At 35.7% G+C, this 22794-nt stretch overlaps 3 protein-coding genes across 4 annotated transcripts; 2 read left to right on the plus strand and 1 right to left on the minus strand.

Annotated features, from left to right (window-relative positions):
• Positions 1 to 1916: 1916 nt before the first annotated feature.
• Positions 1917 to 8495, plus strand: LOC112012764 (E3 ubiquitin-protein ligase SINAT5). The gene is made up of 3 exons (XM_024045147.2): positions 1917 to 2527; positions 7076 to 7462; positions 7973 to 8495. The coding sequence occupies exons 1-3, from the start codon at positions 2225 to 2227 to the stop codon at positions 8333 to 8335; spliced, it is 1053 nt and encodes a 350-aa protein (XP_023900915.1). The 5' UTR covers positions 1917 to 2224; the 3' UTR covers positions 8336 to 8495.
• Positions 8496 to 10377: 1882 nt separating this feature from the next.
• On the minus strand, positions 10378 to 12494 carry LOC112012776 (pentatricopeptide repeat-containing protein At3g49240, mitochondrial). Its single transcript, XM_024045158.2, is given in 2 exon segments — positions 10378 to 12426; positions 12429 to 12494. Coding segments are annotated over 2 exon segments (1950 nt in total). The 3' UTR covers positions 10378 to 10542.
• Positions 12495 to 15235: 2741 nt separating this feature from the next.
• On the plus strand, positions 15236 to 20146 carry LOC112012774 (GDSL esterase/lipase At4g10955). Of its 2 annotated transcripts, none has more exons than XM_024045156.2 (4): positions 15236 to 15400; positions 16148 to 16202; positions 17845 to 17948; positions 18912 to 20146. In XM_024045156.2, exons 3-4 carry the CDS (start codon positions 17863 to 17865, stop codon positions 19879 to 19881), a joined length of 1056 nt encoding a protein of 351 aa, XP_023900924.2. In that variant the 5' UTR covers positions 15236 to 15400; positions 16148 to 16202; positions 17845 to 17862; the 3' UTR covers positions 19882 to 20146. The 2 variants fall into 2 exon arrangements, with proteins under 2 accessions (XP_023900924.2, XP_065633944.1); XM_065777872.1 differs by lacking the exon at positions 15236 to 15400 and adding an exon at positions 15508 to 15660.
• The last annotated feature ends 2648 nt before the right edge of the window (positions 20147 to 22794 follow it).

The raw sequence follows: 22794 nt of genomic DNA on the forward strand, positions 1-22794 counted from the left end.
GTTTAAGATTTTAGTAGAGTAAGGGGGGTTAGGGGGACCATGGTCCCCTTGACTTTTCAAAAATTCTCCCTCCCTCTTTTTGATTAAAAAAATTAATATAATTTTGGGCATAATTTTAAACATGTCATGACTTACTTCTTTTTTTTTTTTTGCAAAGATGAACACTTGTTTGATGTAAATTTTTTTTACATAAGAAAATATTATATGTTAAATCAAAATTACAAATATTTCATGTATAAGTAATAAATAAATATTATATATATATTGTAGGGTCTAATTTCTTTACGTAAACCCAAAGACAATTAATTTGTAGAGTATGAGTCGAAGAACTAGAGTTGACAAGGGGTTCACAGCAAAGGATTATCACTCTTTTTATTATTTATTGATCAGTTTCCCATACATTCCATGCCTCGTTTCAAACCCTCTCCCTCTATTATATAGCCACTCTCACTCTCATCTCTACCGTCCACGTGCTCCCCATCCATGAACTTGCTCAAGTACCTGTCACGTCAGGCAGCTTCTTTTCATCTCTGTGTGAGTGGTGGTAGGTTATGAAGCACTGTTCAGAGGTCTTCTCCATATAAATGCGGCCAGAAAAGCTGTTGCAATGCATTGAATACGGTGGCAGCAGTCTTTCCCTCAGATATTTCCTCATCCTTATCGTTCCTGAGTATGTTTTGAGCTTATCTTGATCAGGTGGAGTCCTCGGACAATCAATCAGGCTTTTCCCCTACTCAGTTAGTCTCCGATATCATATCAAAGTAAAATATCTTCCTCGGACAGGTGATGTCCTCCTCGGACTGGAGATATCATCCTCGGACAGCGTTGATTCTCTACAGGAGGATTCCACTTCACTCTGGGCCCTGCACTCTCCGCATCTTCATCTTCGGATGTGAAACAGTCCTTTCCTGGGTATTCGGCCCATTAACTTGGGCCTGACCCCCTTATCCCCCACAAATTTAAATATATATTAAATAAAAACACACATATTAAAAGTTTAGAGTTCATTTAATTTTATTTCAAGCATTAGTTAAGCTTGAGCTCAATATTAAACAAGATTATGTATTTAAGTTTCGTTCATTTTCTTGTCGAATAAGTTAGAGCTTGTTCGTGAACTATTTGATTAATTTGTTTTTTTTTTTTTCCCATATACATTAAAACCATGATTAAATTTTTTTTACTCATTCACAAATTTGTTAATCTTTACTTTGAATGAATTGTTTAAATTATCAATAAACTACAACCCAAACTTATATGAATCTATTTACTAACTTTTAAATATAAAAATATAATATTTATATAGTTAAACCATGCCTCATATCATGGGCTTGATTGCAAACACATTATTATGATTAAAATTTACTCGTTTAATAGTCGAGTTTAAATTCGGGTTTGAACTTAACTTATTTACTACTGACAAACATTTTTTTGAATGAGTTCGTATTAATTATAAACAGTTTATTTTATTTACTACCCTAATTTGGGACTAGATGAGATGAGATGGGGTGAAAATAATCTATAATAGATGAGCAAAACTTGTTCCCACCAGTCATTTTCATCTAGATGAAAAAAAAAAATCGCACACAAAGTATAATGGATAGGTGACAAAGATATTTAGCAATCATAATCCTGATTTCTAATGCCTTATTCTTCTTTCTAATTTTTTATCCAAAAAAAAAAAAACTCCTTATTCCCCTATCCTAAAAACCAAATCAAACCCAAGTTAGTAGTGTTTAGATACATCCCAACTTCAATCATAAAATAATCCCTGTCCTTCTCTGCCTCTCTCTCTCTCTCTCTCTCTCTCTCAAATGGAGAGAATGGGTATAGACAATACATACATACGTAAAAAGTACATATATCCATATATTGTAAGAAAAACCCAAAAAAAAAAAAAAAATAAAATAAAATTAAAAAAAAAAAAAAAGCCAACAAAGAAAGAAAAGAACATCTTCTTCCACAAAAGAGAGAGAAAGAGAGAGAGGGAGAGAGAGCGAGAGAGGGTAGTTTGGTTCCTGAGAATCCATCCATCCATCCATCCAGTTCCTCCTACCATTCGATTCCTTCCATTTCATCTCCCTCTCAATCTTTCCCATCTCTCAAAATTTCCTTTAAAAACCAAAACAAAGGGAAGAAGAAAACTCCAAAGTTCAAATTTTTTACCGTAAATTTAAGATTTTGAAAAGTGGGTATTGGTTTTGGTGGGTGAGTTTGTGAGAGGAAGATGGACTTGGACAGCATCGAGTGCGTTTCATCGTCGGATTTGGACGAGGATGAGATCCACCACCATCAACATCCCCACCAACAACTCCAACACCCACATCACCACGTTCTTCATCCTCATCTCCACTCTGAATTCTCTTCCTCAAACAACAAGTCCCGCAATGCCAGCAACAACGTTGTTAACGGCAACAACAACAACGCCAACAATATTGTGGGCCCAACAGCTATTACGCCCGCCACCAGCGTCCACGAGCTCCTAGAATGCCCTGTCTGCACCAATTCCATGTACCCTCCAATCCACCAGGTCTCAGTCTTTCCCTATCTCTCTCTCTAGTTAGTGTTGTGGAATTAGTGTTTTGTGCAAATGGGTTTTTGTTTTCGTTGTTGAAAAAATTGTTACTTTGGATTTGTTTGTGGGATTTGATTGGGGATCTGGGGTGTGGAGGATTATTTGGAACTGGGTTTTGAAGGATTTGTTGGATAGAGAGAGGATCGTTGATTGCTTGGATTGTTTTTGGATTAATTTGTTCTGTAATGATATTATGCTTAGAAGAGAATTTTGATCAATTTAACAAATCAGACTTTTCTCAATATTTACTGTGTTTATGTCTACTTTTACTATTCAAATGGATCTTTGTTCAGGGTCAGAAATTTTCATTGCAAATCAATCAGTTTTCTGCCTTTAAGTGATTACATATGTGTATACTCCCTATAAATGTATTACTCAAAAGAACTTGTAGGACACGGACACCCCAGTTTTCCAATAAAGGGAGGGTCAGAAATCTAGAACCAGGCTGTTTGGTCAGTTGGTGACTTGATCATATGAAATGAAAGGAGATTTGATGTGTTACTGTTAATGATTGACTAAGGGTGTAATTTAACATTTAACTGAAAATATACTTGAAATTATTCTTTCCAGTAGACTAAGGGTGCAATTTAACAATTTGAATTTTTTTTATTTTTTTTTGGACTTATCTTACTTACTATTAGTTAAAGCAAGGGAGGCTCATATGTGTTTCTGTTCAAACTCTGTAGAGTGGAATATAAATGAAAATTTCTTTACTTACAAATTGGAAGGTTTGAAATGTCTACCTGAATGGTTGGGGAAGGTTTGCTTCTCCAGCTTGTTGCTACAAGACCTGATATGGTAATTATATGTGAAGTTTTTTTTTCAAAAGCAATTATATGTGAAGTTGATTTGCTGAATGTGCAACCCTGTATAGCACAGCTACTTAACCTAGGGATAGTGAGGTTGGAGCTCGTATTAGTTGCCATGTTTCTCTAACTTTTGCATATACAGAATTCTTTAGGATTCTCTCTCTCTCTCTCTCTCTCTAATTGAGAGTAGTCTCATTTATTTCCCTTTATGATTCCCTATGTATCTTAGGTCCCTTAAATAGCTGATTACAGTGCCTTGTTTTAATTCATGTTGACAAAGTGCAATTCAACATCTGCTGCTTGTAATTATGTGTTTTAAATATTGCTTATTAAAAGAACCATGTGCCTTAATTATCAAAATATTTTGCACTGGGAGTCACTTGAAGAGAGGAATTCAAGTTAACGTTTGGGTTTGATGCTCTAAAGTGTGTATCAGCAGTTTTTTTGGCTTGCATTTTTCACGGAAGTTTGATAAGTTGACAGATGAAGAAACTTTTGCAAAACTTTTTGGAGAAAAGGTTATTTGTTGGGAGCTACTGGAGCCTGTCCTCTGAATATGCTGTAGTTGAAGTGAGTTCTGGTTTGTGAGAGAGAAAATGGAATCTAAGGTTTGGGAGGACGTTTGTAGGCATCAAAGATTTTACTCGTCACTTGTCAGAAGGAAGTTTGCTAGTGAGGTTATATATCGGAATTCTATAACTCAATGTGTTGCTGAGGTCCTTTCCCTGCAGCATATAGAACTTCTGTGGATAATCATTCAATAAAAGTCAAGGTTTTGATACAACCAGTGGGCATCACTGAAATTGTGAAGTATGGCTTATTATGCTGGTCGGATGGAACTATAGGATATTTCATCTCCTCTTAGGTTTTTTCTTCTTCTTCTTCTTCTTCTTCTCTCTTGTTCCAACTTTGTCCATTCCATGATCAAAAGCAGATCAGTCTTTTCTTCAAAGTTGTTATTATAAAATGTTCTTGATTTTTTAGGCTATTTACTGGCTAATCTAGGCCTGAAACAGACACAGAAAAAAGTATTTGCTATAAAATATATACTTCTTATAGATTTTCTGCTTGTAGGTCTTTAGAGTGCAGAGACAGAACTCAGATTTTATTTCTGGAAGGGCCAAAGTATGAACATTTTTTTTCAACTACTCAAGAATAAGAATTATACTGAAATTCCCAACGAAATTAATACTGTAAAATAAAACTAGTATCCATTCAATGTTAATAAGATATAAACAAAATAAATTCACAAAATAACTGTTTTTTAATACATTTCAACTTAATCATCTTTCAAAATAGAACTTAAGTTTCTTTTAAATACTGAAAATCATCTATGATTGACTATGAATTAAATTTAGCAGTTATTTCCCTTCTAATGCAAAAAATAAAGAATCTGCTAGAAAACCATCTTCCCTTTCATTGTGAAGCCTAGTTTTGACTTCTGAATTATTTGCATTATTTATTTTGAAAGTTTTAAGTCAAATATCATAGTTGATTTTTCCAGAATCTACAAATCAAATAAAAATCTTGTTTAACTATATTCTTCTAAAAATCCAATTAATGTTGGCATCTTTCCAAGTAAAAAAATTACACAACCAAACACCAATCCACTAGGTCTCTCTCTCTCTCTCTCTCTCTCAATATTTCAATTGCTACACTAAGTAGGGAGGGGGATTCGAAACTTGTATCTCCTTATAAACGAGACCAAACAGTGCCACTGAGCTACAATTTACAGGGGCTTTTTTTGTTTTTTTGTGCGTGTGGAATTATATTTTGTGCATATGGGTTTATGTTTTGGTCATTGGCAATTTTTTTCTTTAAATTTTTTGTGGGATTTGGTAGGGATCTTGGGTTGGACGGTTTGTGTACGTGGGTTATGAAGGATAGACATAGGCTCATTGATTGCTTGGAATTTTTGGGTTTAATTTGTCTGGTTGATTAAGCCATAAGATTGATCAGTGGTGAACTCAATCGATGATTTAAACAAAGGCTTATTGTAGAATTTATAGTTATGGGATATTATGCTTACCCAAAAATTTTCATCAATATAAGAAATCAAACTTTTCTTAATTTCTTATTGGGTTTACATGTCCTTTTACTTTTCACATGGATCTTTGTACAAGGTAAGAAAGTTTCATTGCAAATCATGTATAAAATTTTCAAAGAACTTTTAGGCCACCCTGTTTTCCAGTGAATGGAGGTTCAAAAATTTAGAAGCAGGACTGGTTGGCAGTTGGTAGCTTGATCACATGAGTCTGTCAAGTAGCTTCTATTAAACTTAGAACTTGATGGGTGGCAAATATAGCGTGTTTATGTAAAATCAATGAGTGGTTTGTGAAATGTTTAGCATAGAAATTTTATTAGCATGGGTTTGCATTAGAAAGGAACACTGAAGTGGGGGAAATTTGATGTATGCTAACTATTGATTAAGGGTGTAATATAACATTCAAAAGAAAAGATACTTGAAAATATTTTTCCAGTAGAGTAACCTAGGGTCATACATTGAGCACATTTTGAAAAGTTTCTTTGACTAATCTTACTTACTATTTGTTAAAGCAAGATAGGCTCATATGTTTTTCTTTCCAAACTCCAAATAGTGGAATGTAAATGAAAATTTCTTACTTACAGATTGATGAGGGTTTGAAACGTACCTGAATGGTTGGAGAAGTTTCACTTCACCAGCTTGTCAGGAGCATCACTGATGTTGCTATGAAATGTGATATGGTAATTATATGCTAAGTTGATTTGCAGAACTGTACAACCATTTATAGTGTAGCTACATAAGTTATCTTACGTCATAACTCATAAGTTGGAGCTTGGAGTAGTTGCCATATTTCTCTAACTTTTGGACATAGAGAATTCCTTTAGGATGATCTCTCTCTCTCTCTCTCATTGACAGTGCTCTCATTTATTTCCCATTACCATTTCCTATATTTCTTGGATCCCTTGAATAGCTGATCACAGTGCCTTTTGACAAAGTGCAATTCAACATCTGCTGCTTGTAATCATGTGCCTTAATTATCAAAATATTTTTGGGCTTGGAGTTACCTGAAGGGAGAAGCTCAAGTTAATGGTTACGTTTGACACATTAAAGAGTGCATCAGCAGTTTCTTTGCTTGCACTTTTCATGGAAGTTTGATAAGTTAATAGTTGAAGACGCTTTTGTAAAACAACTTTTTGGAGGAAAGGTAATTTGTTGGGAGCTACTGGAGCCTGTCCTCTCAATATGCTGAAATAGAGGAGAGTTGAGATCTATTTGGTTTGTGAGAGAGAAGATGTCATCTAAGGGTTGGGAGGGCTTTCGCAGTTATCAACTATTTTACTTGCCAGAAGGAAGTTGGCCAGTGGGGTTATATATGGGAATTCTGTTACTCATTGGGTTACTGAGGTCCTTTCTCTGCAGCATAGAGGACTTCTATGGATAATCATTCAATAATGGTCAAGGTTGTGATATAACCAGTGGGCCTGCTTTAAACTGTGAAGTATGGCTTATTTTTCCCCAATAATAATCTCATTAAGCAGTAATTTTGATAAACTAGAGTGTTTCTATGTGCATAGGGCAATGGTCAATATCTTCATCTGTCTGTTTATCACTTTATCTATCTGTCTCTCTCTCTCTCTCTCTCTCTCTCATGTTGTCACTGTCTATCTGTCTATTCTGTTTTTTATTTAATAACAAATTACTTTCATGCAGTGCCACAATGGACATACACTCTGTTCTACCTGTAAAACGAGGGTACAAAATAGATGCCCCACTTGTAGACAAGAGCTTGGAGATATTAGGTGTTTGGCCTTGGAGAAGGTGGCTGAGTCACTTGAACTGCCCTGCAAGTATTACTCCTTGGGATGCCCAGAAATATTTCCATACTACAGTAAGCTTAAACATGAGGCAACGTGCAACTTCAGACCATATAATTGTCCGTATGCCGGATCAGAGTGCTCTGTTGTCGGGGATATCCCTTTCCTGGTTGCCCATCTGAGGGATGATCACAAGGTGGACATGCACACAGGATGCACATTTAACCATCGCTATGTGAAGTCTAATCCCCGGGAAGTTGAAAATGCCACTTGGATGCTGACAGTAAGTGTTAAAATTGCATTTAGGCTCTTTGGTTGGATTTCCATAGTAAGCAATATGTGATGTGCCTCCATAGTTGTTTTCAATGATGGTGTTAGAACCAAAAGGGCATGACTAGGTATCCTAGTTCTTTACTTGTTTTTTGCTCAGTGTTAACTGTGCATACAAACTCCAGAGCCAACAGGCCTGAAGGCCATTGGCCATGCTGTGCATTGTGTGTGTGACATTTTGAGGCCAGGCTGAAGTGTATTATCTGCGTATTTTGTGTGTCAGTGTGTCCATGTCATTGCAAGCAGCCTATTAGAGGATGTCACTGGAAAAAAGTAGCACAGCTCACTAAGCAGTTTAATTTATTTTGATAGAGAACTATTTTGTTCTTAATTAAATCAAAAGGAAAAGCTGATCAACCCTGACCTGGAAATTCTGGTTTACATTTCACCAGCAGCATGTGTACCCCTTTCAATGTACTCCTAATTGCCTGAATCTTATTGGCTTGGGTGCTATTTTCATCAGGTATTTCATTGTTTTGGTCAATACTTCTGCCTTCACTTTGAAGCTTTCCAGCTTGGCATGGCCCCTGTTTACATGGCATTCCTCCGTTTCATGGGTGACGAGAATGAGGCTCGGAACTATAGTTATAGCCTTGAGGTCGGGGCAAATGGGAGGAAACTCATATGGGAGGGCACCCCACGAAGTATTCGAGATAGCCACAAGAAGGTCAGGGACAGCCATGATGGTCTCATTATCCAACGAAACATGGCTCTCTTCTTCTCAGGTGGGGATAGAAAAGAGCTGAAGCTGAGAGTTACTGGGAGGATATGGAAGGAGCAACAGAATCCAGATGCTGGGGTGTGCATACCAAACCTCTGTAGCTGAGAAAGATGTTTTTGAATACATATTTATGGGTTATGTTTGGGACACAAATTGTGTGTTGTATTATTCAATTTTTCTGGCATGTTATAATGTATGAAAGTATCGAGGACTTCTAGTTTTCAGATTCTTCCAATTGTATAATAAGCAAGCCCGTTCTCCTTCACCGTTTGACTGATAAATCATTAATTAATTGGCTTTTTAAATCCAGATTAAGACTACAAGTACAAGCTATGGCAGTGTGTTGGGATTGGATACTAGACAGTAGATACTCTAGGTCTTGGAGTTGTGTCCTGTGCTTTCGCCTTTGGAGCGTGTGTGTGGCACCAAGGAACGTACTTCACTAAAATTTTAGCAATGATAGCTGCATGATTCAACGCAAGGCAAGGAAAAAAGAAAAAAAAAGAAAAAAAAAAACGATCTAACAGCACTAAGGCAAACTTGAGATGAGGAGCAACTGCTGAATGTTGGTAACCTATATCAATATATGGTATTTAAAAGTCAAAACTTAACATTTATTATTATTATACTCTTTTTGTTGTTGCGCCATAACAATAGAGTAGCATTTTAGTCCATTTCAATCCACCTTCAGTTCAATTTGGTCATTTTCAGTCTACTTTGGTGATGCTTTGAGAGGAAAGGTTTGTGAAGAAAGATGAGTTGCTTTATTGACATTTATGTCACATTTTCAACATAAGGTTTGTAAGTTCTTGATAAAATTACATCATTTTTAATGTTATTATAGTCTTGTTAGAAAATAATCACATCATTTTAAGAAAAATGTTTGAGACTAACATTTATAAGTCTCATCTACTATTTTCATTTTTTACTTAACAAAAAAAAGCAAATCATCAAATTTTTCGACGACTAGAGTATGTAACAACTAACAAGATCGCTGATGATTGAGGCCATGTGATCTTGTTATTCAGTCTGACTGCTTATATTTCAACATATATTTGGGCATCTGAGAAGATTTGAGAATAAATAGACTGGAAAAATGGGGCCATTTTCATTTTTCTCACAGCTATTTTGCCAATATCTTCTGGGGAGTAGTGGATATTAAGGATGTTATAAAGTAAGTTACAATTTTCCATCGTCACTTTATTAACGTAGAAGACAGTAACCTCATGAAATTGTGGTTAATAACCAGAAGTCACCACAAATTTCTGTAACAAGACCAGCAAGCTACCGAGTACCAAGGATACCACAAAACGTAAAGAACGTTGAGACAGATGACTAGCCTGTGTGTGCAAAATGGTCGCATTAGAACAGAAAAAGTGAATGGTAGAAAACCTTGCCAACCAGTGTAACTGTGTAAGTGCGAGCGCTTTCAATGTCAAACGCAATGACTACATCTGCTTGCTAAATGCTAACTCCATTTTTTGACTTCAACTTATTGAGGTGTGATCCACATCCTACGTTTTTTGCCTCACCATTTATTTCTAATCTTCAGTTTTCCCCCACGAAATCAAAGGGCTCTATGTCTACGACAAATGTACAGGAGACAAAAAAAAAATTCAATTTACAACATGGCAACCTTCCTTGTCTTATGATTGATATTGCAGATCAGAGTGGTAATCCGATGTTATAATGTATTGCATATCAGCTAGGTTTCTAAAAATAATTCCCCCATAAATTGTGCTAAAGGAATTAATAATGATGGTTTTACACTTTTACTCATCAATAGACCTAACAATCATGTCATTTGAACTGGCAAGAGAACCATCTATTGGTTCTTTTTCCTTCTGTTTGCTGGAGCTTCTGCTGTGGATTCAAATGGGAGTCCTACCTTCAATTGCAATCATGAGGATGTAAATTAAAGAAGACCAAAGTTACCTCATGTTGAATCTTCAACAAAACAATTTCGAGATTCTTTGGGTTCAAGTACCAGTATGGGTTTAAGAAGGGGAGAAAAAAAAAAGCTTCAACAGTTGCAGTTTAACAGAGACTGACACAGAATCCAAGGAGTTATCTCTGTCAATGTCAAAAAATCTTCAAAAATCAAAACCATAAATCCACCGGTACCAAGATGAAAAAAACTAGTGAAGTAAATAAAAATAAACCATCATCCTTTCCAAAAGTCCTAGTTACAAATAAATTGATCAGAGTAGCACATGATATAAGGTTTAAATTTCCAAAGTATTACATGAAGAAAAGGAACACAGATAACGACCATTTCCCCACTAAGTCATGCACATTCAAACTATTACCTGCTAATTCACGCCATCACTTTTTGCTTCTATACCACCTGAATCCACACTATTAGTACCGGCTTCCTCTTTTGATTCCCCATCAGCATTCACAGAAGCATTTTCACCAGGACTCAGCACCTCTTCATTCACGGAAGTAGCTTCAATAAGATTTGTATTGGCCTCTGCAGACTCCGTCTCTCCATCCTTATTTCCAAACAACTTAGACGGAAGCAAAGAAGCAACGGCAGCTCTTGCACTTCTCTTGGCTGCTTCTGCTGCTTCAGCCTCCTTAGCCTTAGCTTCAGCCTTCTGCCTTTCCTTTTCCTCTATAAGCTTCCCCAAATCCTCTTCCCTTCCTTCTTTCCTCAACTCCCCTTTTACAAACTCCTGCAATTCCTCAGTTAATTCAACCCCATCATCATCCAACATCGTATCAACCACATTAAGAACCTCATCCAACTTCCCAACCTCACTCAACGCCTTCATTATAAACTCATAGCTCGCAACATCCATCTTGAGTTTATTCACCATCAAATCGAAAAATGACTTGGCATCATCCACCTTCCCTACTTTAACCAACCCATCAACCAACTTATTATAAACCCCCAAGTTCGGCCTCAGCCCTGACTCAACCATTTTTCTATAATACCCGGCTGCATCATCCGCCCTATCTGCCTTAAAACAAGCATCCATCAACAACACAAACGTAAACTCATCTGGGTTCACCCCCTTCTCACTCATCTCCCCATATACCTCCTCGGCTTCACCCAACAACCCATTATCACACAACTGTTCAATCAAATTATTGAAAGACAAAGTATCCGGACGACACCTATACTCTCCCATCTTCCTAAAAACCTCAATGGCATCCTTAAACCTCCCTTGCGCGCAATACCCATCCACCATCACATTAAAACTCCCCAAATTCACTGTCAAACGCCACGGCGGCCTATTCTCCTCAATCATCCTATCAAACAACCTCAACCCCAACTCGAACTTCCCGTTCTTATTCAAAGCATCCAACAAAGAATTAAACGCAACAGCACTCATCTTCACCTTCGAACCCTCCCCAACAGCCTCCTCATAAAACTGCATAGCCTCCTTCTCCATCCCTTTCATGAAATACCCTTTGACCAAAGCCCCATACACAACCCCATTCTCCACAAACCCACCAAGCTTCTCCTTCAACTCCTCGAAAAGCCCAAACACACCATCCAAATCCCCACTCCTCACACACCCACTCATCAAATAGCTATACACAACAGGGTCAGGGGCAAAACCCTTAACACCCATCTCCTCTTTCAGCTCCACCGCCTTACTAACCCGGCCATTATCGACCAACCCTTTGATCAAAATCCTGTACGTAGTCGGAGAAGGATTGATGGGCGCATCGTTGGTAAACTGTCGAAAGTGTTCCAAAGCCGTGTCGGGCTTTCGACAATCCAGATAAGTCTGGAAGAGGAGATTGTAGGTGATGACATTCGGGGCAATGCCGGCCTGAGTGATGAACCGGTGAAGAGAGAGGAGATCGGAGTACTTGGATTGCCGGAGCAAACCGAACAAAACCGAATTAACTGTAAAAATGGTGGGGCGACAGTTGGAGTAGACAGAGTGGCGAGTGAAGAGTGAGGCTTCTTCCAAGTCGTTTTGGCGGATTAAGGTGAGAATACGGTTGTGGAGGTTGAGGCGGTTGCCTGATAAAGCTGAGACGTGTTCGGGTAGCTTTGGGGAGTTGGGGTTTTGGGGGATTTGGGATTTTTGGGGCTGTTGGGGCTGTTGTTGTTGGGAGCGGTTGAGGGAGGAGAGTGGGGGTTCTATGCGGAGGCGGCGTTTGCGGCGGCGGCGCTCGGCTGCGGCTTCTTCTGGGGAGGAGAAGGAGAGGGAGCGGAAGGAGATGAAGGTGGATAGCGTGGTGGTGGTGGGGTATGTGGTCTGGCTAGGATTCTGATTTGGGTGAGTTTGGAGAGTGCCATTGGTGATTTTTTTTTTTTGGAGTGAGAATGAGATAAGGGTTTTGATAGGGTTTCTGGAAAGGGTTTTGTATGTAGGTGTGCAGTGTTTGTTGAGTGTTTTGAGATTTTTAAGTGGCCATAGGAATAAAATGTGAAATACAAATGATTTTTCTATATTAAAAAAAAAAACATTTTTTGTGTGTTTCAAATTTTAATTTATGTTTTACTAATCCAATTTGTATTTTATCTAACTTTATTATAAAATAATTAAAGTTAAAAAAAAAAAAATCAAACGCATATGAATCCTTAAGGAAAATAAAGGGTAGGAGATAAGTTTTTATTGAAAAAAAATGTATACATTATTTTTAAAAAAAATTATGAACAAAAATGTGCTATTCCAAAAGATCCTAAGCTATAAAACTATAGATTTGTGTCCTATTCCAATAGACCCTAAAAGCTTTAAAACTATGTATTCTAACCCATTTTTTTATTTTTTTTTATTTTTTAAACTAAAGGCCAAGACAATTGATTTTATTTTTTTTTTTGGGGTTGCCCAGAATGTGGGATTACTAATTTACTATAGATTTGTATTCATTTTTTGCTTCATAAAGATTGCTCTTTGTCTTGAAGACCAAGAAATAATTATTTTTTTTTTTTTTGGTGTAGATAGGTTTCAAACTAGATATTTATTCAATATAAGAGATTTTATAGTTGAGTTATCTAGAACTCATGTGTTGATATTATTGGATGAGCTAAAAATCATCAATTTATTTTATTTATTAGTCACTATCCTTTGTTTTGAATAGTTGAATAAAAATTATATATAGGTATAATCAATCTCATGTAATTCATTTAAAACTAATGAATAATTGTCCTAAAGATTACATTTGTATATGCATAGCCTTCATGTTTAGGAAAATTTATTTAAATTTAGCCAAACTGAAGTGAACCGAAGTGCTATGTTAATGTGGCTCAATATAAGTGTAATAACAATAAATACTATGCTTAAGATTTAGATATTCTGAGTTTGAAATCTATATTTTCTTTAATGAATTTAGATTTAGAATAGGTGCTCTTAACCCAAACTTGTCTTTTCCCATTATATAAGTGCACAAAAATGGACTGAATGCACCGAATGGATAGAAGTGGACTAAAATGGATCAAATGGCCAAGTGGACAGAATGAGACCAGGGGTGGCCCAACAAATTTGATGTGGTCGGTTGTGATAACACACGTGAGCCAACTTTTTTCTTTCTAAAAAAAAAAAAAAAAAAAAACCTAGTGTTTAATATCATAATTTGTTTATAACAAAATATATTCTTTTTTTTGTATGTTTGTAATATGCCTTTTTTTTTTTTTTGTGTGGAAAAATGCTAAAGCTGTAACAAATTTTACTACAAAAACATTTACAAACAATGTAGCAATGATATGATTAGTGACACTTCAAGAAGATAATAAACAAGTATTTGAATGAATGATGTTAGGGATATGATAATTTTACGACATGATGCTTACAAAGATGTATCACCAATCACAAAAAGTAATTCAAAAATGTATTTAATAAGTTGTTGACATACACAAATCATGTTAATTGTTACATCAATTTGTAAAGGCTTTGAAGTAAAACTTATAGTACTTCTGGCATTTTCCTGTCGAATCATCTCTTGTAATTATTGACATATATATTTGTAAGACCCATGTATTTAAAATTGTATTATCTTTAGCATTACTCCATTCTTTGGGACTTCTTAAAAGTAGAAAAAATGTAAAACTTTTTTTTACTAGATCTCCAAAAAAATATATTAATTTTGCCCCAAAATTTGGGGGCCTTTCTCTAGTAGGGGGCCCTAGGCGATGGTTTATGTGGCTTAGGCCTAGGGCTAGGGCCGGCCTTGAATAGGACTGAAGTTGACTGAATAGAACTGAATTAGACCAAATTGAACCGAATAAGACTGAAGTGGACCGAATAAGATCAAAGTGGACCGATTAAAACCAAAGTAAATTAAATAGGACCGAATAAGACCAAATTGGACCGAATAAGACATAATGGACTGAATAAGACCAAAGTGAACATAATAGACTGAATAAGACCGAAGTAGACTAAAGTAGACCGAATAGGATTGAAGTAGACTGAATAGGACCGAATAAGTCCAACGGGGGATAAGACTGAAGTGTACTGAATAAGATCAAAGTGGATTTAATAGGACTGAAGTGGATTGCATAGGACTGAATAAGACCAAGGTAGGCATAATGGACCGAATAAGACCTAAGTGGACCGAATAGGATCAAAGTAGATTGAATAGGATCGAATAAGACCACAGTGGACAGAGTGTACTGAACTGGACCAAATAGAGTCGAAGTAGACAGTTTGAAACCAAGGTGGACTGAATAGAACCGAAGTGGACTGAATAAGGCTTTGTTTGTTGTTGTTGTTTGTATTGTGTAAAAGTAAAAAAAAAAAAAAAAAAAAAAAAAGAAAGAAAGAGGCCTTACAAAATTGTACGAGAAATCAACAAAAAAAGCTTTGTCGAAAATTCCAAACGGACTCTTTTAGGTACAAGTTGGATGCAGCCAAATGAGGTATTAGTTTTTTGAAAATTTTGAATATTGGTGGGTGACATAATTTGCAGCACGTGTTGTTGACTTCTTGTCGTGTTGATCATGGCACAGAATACGCGTGACACTCTGACTTTCTAAACTAGTTGTTGACTTTTGAACTTTACGTTTACAAAGAAATACTAGGAAAAAAAAAATGACAACCTGTGTTTATCAATTGACAATTGCAAATTCCTCCGGTAGTGCCACTCACGAAACCTTATTGTTTAAGGTTTAAGAAGGCTGGCTCTGTCTCTTTGGGAATACATAAACAAAGCTCAAAAAGTTGAAGTTTAACAGTATTGTTTGAGGCTGTTTCTTCTGTATATATGGTACAGTTCTTTTCTTATTGGTGTTATTGATTTTTTATTTTTATTTTTTGGGTGTATTATTTTTTTTTAACAAGAAATGGGAGATGGGTATCCGAACCCCAAGTCCTCCCCATAAGGTGAATGGAGCAATATCACTAAGTTACAAGGCTCTTGGCTCTCATGAGAGATATTTGATTCTGTGATTTGGGTTTTGGTTCTTTGTTTCAACTCTACTAAAATTTTGATTGTCTTATATGCTCTTGTGTTCTTTTGGTCATGAGGTAATGCCCGAGCTAACCTTTTAAATGGTCAAGATTTTATTGCTTTTATCTCTAACTAGTTTTAAATTTAATAAAAGTATTTGGCACTGAGGGAGGCATTAACTCAAATCTTGTTTTTGCTTCCAGTTTTTATTCTTTGCTTTCTTTTTCCATTTTATCCTTTTCTTTTAAATACGTTTTGAGGTTCTTCAAGTTGTATTTATGAAGTTAAGTATATAGAGAGGGAATGTTGTGAATACCATTTTCAATAAAATAGAGAGAACGCTAAGAATAGCCATATTTTAATTTGGGCGTGCATGCCTTAAAAAGATACTGGGGTAAGCAGTAACTTGGGTGGAAATGGAATGGGGCTGAGGGAGACAAAGTCAAAATACTATATTTTAAGTATCAATTAAGTAAAGTTACTGAGGTGTTGGACAATAGTTACAATATAATTTTTTTAATGAAGCCTTATAGTTGAAATCTCTCTCTCTCTCTGCAATTACAGGATGAGCCACAGATGGGTGAAGGGCTTCAATGACAATGTTTGACATATTTTACAGGTTGGTTCCTTTTTTCTCTTATTATCGAAGTGAAAAAATGTTTCAATTTCAGATGAAAATGAGAGTTTCCTTGCTAACTGTTTAAGGTACTATTGTCATGCTTTTGATATGGATGAATCAAAAATTGATTTACATGATAGTTATATTTGCTTTGCTAACAATTGGGGTTTGCTTTTGTGTCTTATTTTTAACAATATGCAACGCTCAGTTGAATTACTCATTTTATGCTTGTAAAGTCAACATCCATTTGGTAGACAAGATAGGGTGGGAAGAGAGAAGAATTTATGGTTTAAATTCTTCAAAAATTTGCCTTTGGACCTCTCGGAGGCTATGTCACCTCACCCTATATGAGTAAATGATTTCATTAAGGCTGCAGTACAGAGAACTCTAGCCTGGCCTAGATCTGTTCTATAAGTTGTTAGCTATTTAATTTCTCATTTTCAAGTTTGGATATGAGAATTACTGCACATGTAAGATTGATTGTTTCATCATAATCTTAGCTTTTACAATGAGGTTCTGAGTTGGGTGATATACAATGCCTGTTTTTGTATGTTTCATATGTTGGTATCTGCTTGAATGGACAGGGTTGAATGTAAATGGCATGCACAGCCATAATGTTAAGACTCTGTATAGATGTTGTAATTGGGTTAGTAACAAGCTATTGGATTGATTGTAAAGGATCTGTTATATAGATGAGCTGGTACAGTTAGGATGTGGTTGAGGGAAGTTAGTTAGGTTGGTTAGTCATAACAACTAACTGAAAGTAACTGCCAGAAGCTATAGAATTAGCTATTAAAGGACTTGTATCTTGTACATCAGATTCATAACAGAAATAACAGAAGTTTCATTGTTCATGATTCTCTAATTCTTCTCTCTATCTCTTCTCTATCTTAAGGAGGTCCGGTTCCCTTAAAGTAACCACTCATAATTCCCTATTCCACCATTAATTCCCACCTAGAAGCTTAACACATAAACCAGACTAGTAGGTTTCTTTTATTATGACATGGATTGGGTAGAGGCTAAAATGGAGTTGATAGTAAGAAAAGACAGTAAGCTCTTCAGCACTTTAATGGCAAAGCAAGATTCCTGAGTGGAATGCAACGGTTTCCTTACAACCAAATTGAATCAGAGAAACACGTTTTCCTGATATCTGCTTTAATAAAGTGACAGAACATAGTTGAGATTCAGCAGACATAAAGTCCATGCCTTTGTGTATTGACTGGTGTATGCAATGCCATAGACAGGAAGATGGAAATTTTGATTCACTATGCATGAGATTTGTGCTTAAATGACTTGAGAAATGACCAATTCTTCAATGCGTAATCATGTTTTAACATGATCCTGTCAAGTTTGACACAGTACGGAAGTCCTGTTGTTTTGCAATGCGTATCACATACTTCAAATGAAGTGAAAAAAAGGTGGTGCTTTCTTGCTTGTACAACATAATGCTTTAGTATTCAAATAAATTCTGCCCTTCATTCTAAATCCAAAATATAAGGAAGGGACATTGGTAATGTTTGACTTGGTGCTTATTAAACATGTTATATTCATTTAATATCTGACTCATACATATTCAATTATGTTGCACATCAATTGGCTCCATGAACAATTGAATCACGCGCTTTTGCTTCTTCCATGGCAGCTTATTTTAAAGGAAGTCATGAAGAAAGGAACAGAAGGAGTAATGCCCTCAGAGAGGGAAGTTTTCAGTCTTTCAGGGCCAGTACATCTCACAGCTGTTGACTGGTAAGACCATTAACTAATACTTCACTGACAGGGTGTAATCAATTGCTAAGGAATTCCATTCAGAAAAAAGATAAAAAAAAATTGCAAGGGGATTCCAATGCATTAAAAGTATAACATGTTCACTTTGACCCCTGGTAAAAACTCTCTTAAATGTATGCAGCAATTTTGAGTCTACAATGTTAGGTCAAGAATTATCAAAATTGGATGACATACTTTTCTGTTGCTGTCTTGTTCACAATAGTTCATTAATGTGACCAAAATGGCATACATTGTTCATGGTTTCAATTTTTAGAAGAATCTGAACATGCAGTGCAAGCCCAGTCTTTTATTTTAAAGCACTAAACGGACTAAAAATCTGTATCGCCACACTCACAACACAGTGGTTCAATATTATTGGCACCTCCCCAAAGAGAATAGATTATTGATTTTGCTCTTAGACTCTTAGTGACTCACAATTATTAATTAGGATATAACCAGCATGCAGAAATATTTTTACTTTTTTTAAACTTAAAACAAACAGTTTCTTGATCATTTTAATGTTGATCATTTGTGTTTGGTGTAATAAAAACAGATTACTCTTGTTAAGACCACCATAGGCCACTTTCACTGCCAACCACTAGCAATTTGGCGTCTCAGCAAGTTGTGTAACTAGATTTATTCTTTGGCTTAAGCAGCACAACAGTCTAATCTTTCTTTTCTTCTTTTGATTTTCCTTCCCCCCTTCTGTTGTCCCCTGAAATCCATTTCTGAGTAAAAAGTTGGCCATGTTTTGCTGGGTTGATGTTAAATTCTGGTGCTTTGTTTTAATTCACTGGGATTTTCACATTTTGGCCCATGAAAAATGATGGGGGTACAGCTCCCATTAAACAGACTGGTTATATCAGATGCATCTGTTCTTGAAATTGTACTTATTAACAAGTAAACTTCAGTAGATATTTTTCTGTTCTTACAATCTCCTTGCAGGAGCAACATACATCACCGAAGATCTATTGCAGCCAGCTTGGTTCAAGGAGTGTACATTCTTGAACGTGATCGCCAGCAGAATCGCCATGGATCTCAAGCTCTTGCTCTACCTTGGTGGGACTGCTTCCATTTCCAATTAAATCATATGCTCATAGATGATGATGACCAATCCATATTTGGTGCCATTTATGAATACAAGTACCCATCTCCTCCAAACATTCCACAATATGTTATTGCCTTCCGTGGAACAATCACCAAATCAGACACAAGGTTACAGGACCTCAAGTTAGACCTCCAGTGCGTCCGTAACAATCTTCACCAGAGTTCCCGGTTTCAACTTGCAATGCATTATGTTCACAACACAGTTTCTTCATCTAAAGGTGCAAGTGTGTGGTTGGCTGGACATTCTCTGGGGTCAGCTATGGCATTGCTTGCAGGAAAGAACATGGCCAAGATAGGTTGTTTCCTTGAAACATATCTTTTAAATCCACCATTCTTCTCTCTCCCCATAGAAGGGGCTTTCAAGGATGAAAGAGTGAAGCTGGGAATCCGCTTTGCAAGCAGTGTTGTCAAAGCAGGCCTCAGCCTTACTGTAAATGGTCGCCAACATCACAAGGCTCAATCACAAGATCCTTTTGTAGTGTTATCTTCCTGGGTACCTTACCTTTTTGTGAACCCAGCTGATCCTCTTTGTTCAGAATATATTGGATACTTTGAACACAGGAAGAAGATGGAGGAGATTGGAGTTGGAAATCTTGAGAAGGTTGCAACAAGAAATTCCATGAGGAATCTACTCTCCAGTGCATTAAGGATGGATTCGGGTTCAGAAGCACTGCATCTCCTTCCTTCAGCATATCTGACAATTAATAGGGGCCAATTCCCAGATTTTAAACGTGCTCATGGAATTCATCAGTGGTGGAATCCTTATTTTCCTTGTCAATCTATGCTTTATAAGTACAGCACAACTTGAATTGAATGAAGGAGTGCTTTTTGAGAACAGGCCCAAAAGACTACCCAATACAGCCCCCCAAGTCTTAGAGGCAGAATGAGTCTTGGCAAAGCTTCAGTCTGACCCAGAAGTGGCTCTAGAGATGCTTCTTAAGCTTTATATGTTGTTTATTTGCTTTTTAACATGTGTGGAGCTTTCCAAAAGAAGATTGTCACAGTTTTTTTATTTTTATTTTTTATTTTTTATTTTTTTTTGGGTGAATAAAAGCGGCTGTGTATTTATGTGATGCTTAAACTTTATAAGTGTCTGTACACTTTGTGAACATAAGATGTAGAGGCTCCCCCACCAGGCCTCAACAGCACAAGAATTACAGACATAATCTGCTAAGGCTAAAGCAGTCAAATTACAACCTGTCTACAAGAGAAAATTCACAGCTTCCAAATTAGAAGTAGCCCATCTTCACATCCTGAAATAGAATATTGCAGGATTCAAGTTGGACATAATTTGAATTGAAAGCTGTGATTGCCACACTCATATGGTTCACAAGTTACACATCCATAATTCCTTCTTGTTGGCATAAGTGTAGAGCTTTCAAGAAGCCATCAAAGTGAGCTTGCAACCTCCCTGACAACATCCACTCTTTCTGCTACGAAGATTCCTTTGAAATTGGTGGCAATATCATTTTCATCGACCACCAGTATCATCACTTTATGGCACACCAATTATAGACTGTCACCCGTACACCATATAGACGGTCACCATTTGAAAGCCTAAGGCGAAAATTGAATTGAGACCTTCTATATATTTAAATATGACTTTTAAAAAAAAATTACTTAAACTCTATTATCTTGTTTTAGATGCAAAATTACTAATTAACATGAACCATGTATTAATATTTTTTTTTGGGAGAAAGTCTATAGACAAAACAATTGACAAAACTTTTTACACTTGACAAGGCAGATTGATAAGTAAAAAATTGATATTAGTGATGAACCTAGATGAGTACTAGTAAAAGTTTATTAACTCAACTGTGGTTGAAAATGTTGTGAAATTTTTTGTCCTATTTTTTTTTTTTTGAGGTATACTACATTCACAATATTTTCACAACAAAGCCTAGGTATTAAGTTGTTATTGGTTCTAATTTGAATCCACTATTGAAATTACTTTTTTGCCATTCAATATCAGCTAGTAACAATCTGACATTTAAGATTTGTTGTGAAAATGTTGTGAAAAATGTTGTGGACGTATCATTTCTCTTGTTTTTTTTTTTGAATTATTTATTTATTGGCTAATATACGGGCTTAATTAATACCATTACAATGAAAAAAAAAAAACCTAGGTTAAAATTTGGGGACCTTTTTTTACTTTGGGACTTAAACAACCGTCTCATTTGGCGGCTCTGATCTCATGCATCAACAAGTGTGAAATTTGTAAATTTGTTGTCAAATTCTTTGTGCATCACTTTCTCAAGTCCTCCCTAGTCAGAAAGTTGATGGAGATCTTAGAGCATGTGGTTTTTATTACTTTTGTGAGCGATTGAAATGCGCACGTATGCATAATACATCATATCTTTCTTAAATTGTCTTTCCATAATTTGTATGTGCTAACGTAACGTATAAAAAGTCTTTGTTCTCCTTAATTTTTTTTTTTTTTTTTTAAAACCCAACGCTGTGAGGAAAAACTGTTGTGTGCTTCTTCAATTACTATTAGATTTATCAACTTATAGTATTGAGTCTATTGACTTTTGTTACATAACGTATTTTGTAAATTAAAAAAAAAAAAACAAAAACAATGACTTTTCAAAATGTGTCTTCAAAAATTTTTACAATAGAATTGAATAAAAAAAAGACTAAAAGAAATTATATAAATAGTTACTGCTACTTCGATCCGGAGGGAAATTTTCTGGTTCACTGTATCAGTCGCCATTAAAAAATAGCATAGTCCTTTTCGTATTGGTATTATATATTTGGAAAAGGTATGAATGTTTCCCTTCTTCAAGTTACTTATTATATATTTGGAAAGTGAGACGTAAGTCCCGTTGGAGCTTTCACATTTAAGTTCATTTCTGTCCAATTATTAATTTGTTATTATCTCAGTGATGGCCAACTAAATAGCCAATATTTTATTTGCTAGTTTGCTAAGGATGGCAAGTTTTGTCATCCAAGGGAATTTTTTTGGGTAAATTGCAAATTACCCCATAAAGTTTGAAGGTGTTTGAATTTTATATCTTGAAGTTTTAGAATTTGAAATTTACCTCTTGAAGTTTGGAGACGTTTGGATTTTACACTATGACATTTTAAAATTTAAATTTTACCTCCTAAAATTTGGCTCCTAAAATTTGGGGATATTTGGATTTTATACCCCTAAATTTTGAAACTTTAGGGTATAAAATCTAAACACCTCCAAACTATAAGGGGTAAAATCTAAACACTTCTAAAATTTTTAGGAGGTAAAATCTAAATTCTGAAATATTAGAGTGTAAAATCCAAACACCTTCAAATTAAACTTTAAGGGAGTAAAATCTAAACACCTCCAAACTTTAAGGGTGTGATCTGCAATTTATCATTTAATTTAATTTTTTTTTTTGAATAATAGTTTTTTCATCAAGTTTGAAATGTCACAAGATTAGCCAAAGTTGTGAAAACAACACAAAGTGTTTAAAAGGAAATTAGTGGAGAAATAATCAAACGGTGTGGAAAAAAATGGTGAGTGGAATAATTCCTAGCTCTCCGGAATGCTTCCTTCCAAGCTGTTTCTGCCTAGTAATCATGTACGTAATGTTTCTATGTATATATAATGTATGTACTGTTAAATAATCATATATATACTGTTATTAACCATTCAAATTCAACTGAAATTTTTTTTTTTAAACCATTTGATTATACTAATTCAAACTAAACTAATCGATGCATATATGCTATAGATTTATTTTAA

The sequence above is a fragment of the Quercus suber genome, unplaced genomic scaffold (assembly GCF_002906115.3).
Source record: "Quercus suber isolate HL8 unplaced genomic scaffold, Cork oak 2.0 scaffold_166, whole genome shotgun sequence".
Taxonomy (NCBI): domain Eukaryota; kingdom Viridiplantae; phylum Streptophyta; class Magnoliopsida; order Fagales; family Fagaceae; genus Quercus; species Quercus suber.

Excerpts from the sequence above, each read along its gene's own strand:
- LOC112012764 (XM_024045147.2), top strand. The coding sequence starts at position 2,225 with ATGGACTTGGACAGCATCGAGTGCGTTTCATCGTCGGATTTGGACGAG. Across the intron at positions 2,528-7,075 it reads TGTACCCTCCAATCCACCAG|TGCCACAATGGACATACACT; the intron begins GTCTCAGTCTTT and ends ACTTTCATGCAG. Across the intron at positions 7,463-7,972 it reads ATGCCACTTGGATGCTGACA|GTATTTCATTGTTTTGGTCA; the intron begins GTAAGTGTTAAA and ends TATTTTCATCAG.
- LOC112012774 (XM_024045156.2), top strand. The coding sequence starts at position 17,863 with ATGAAGAAAGGAACAGAAGGAGTAATGCCCTCAGAGAGGGAAGTTTTC. Across the intron at positions 17,949-18,911 it reads CATCTCACAGCTGTTGACTG|GAGCAACATACATCACCGAA; the intron begins GTAAGACCATTA and ends ATCTCCTTGCAG.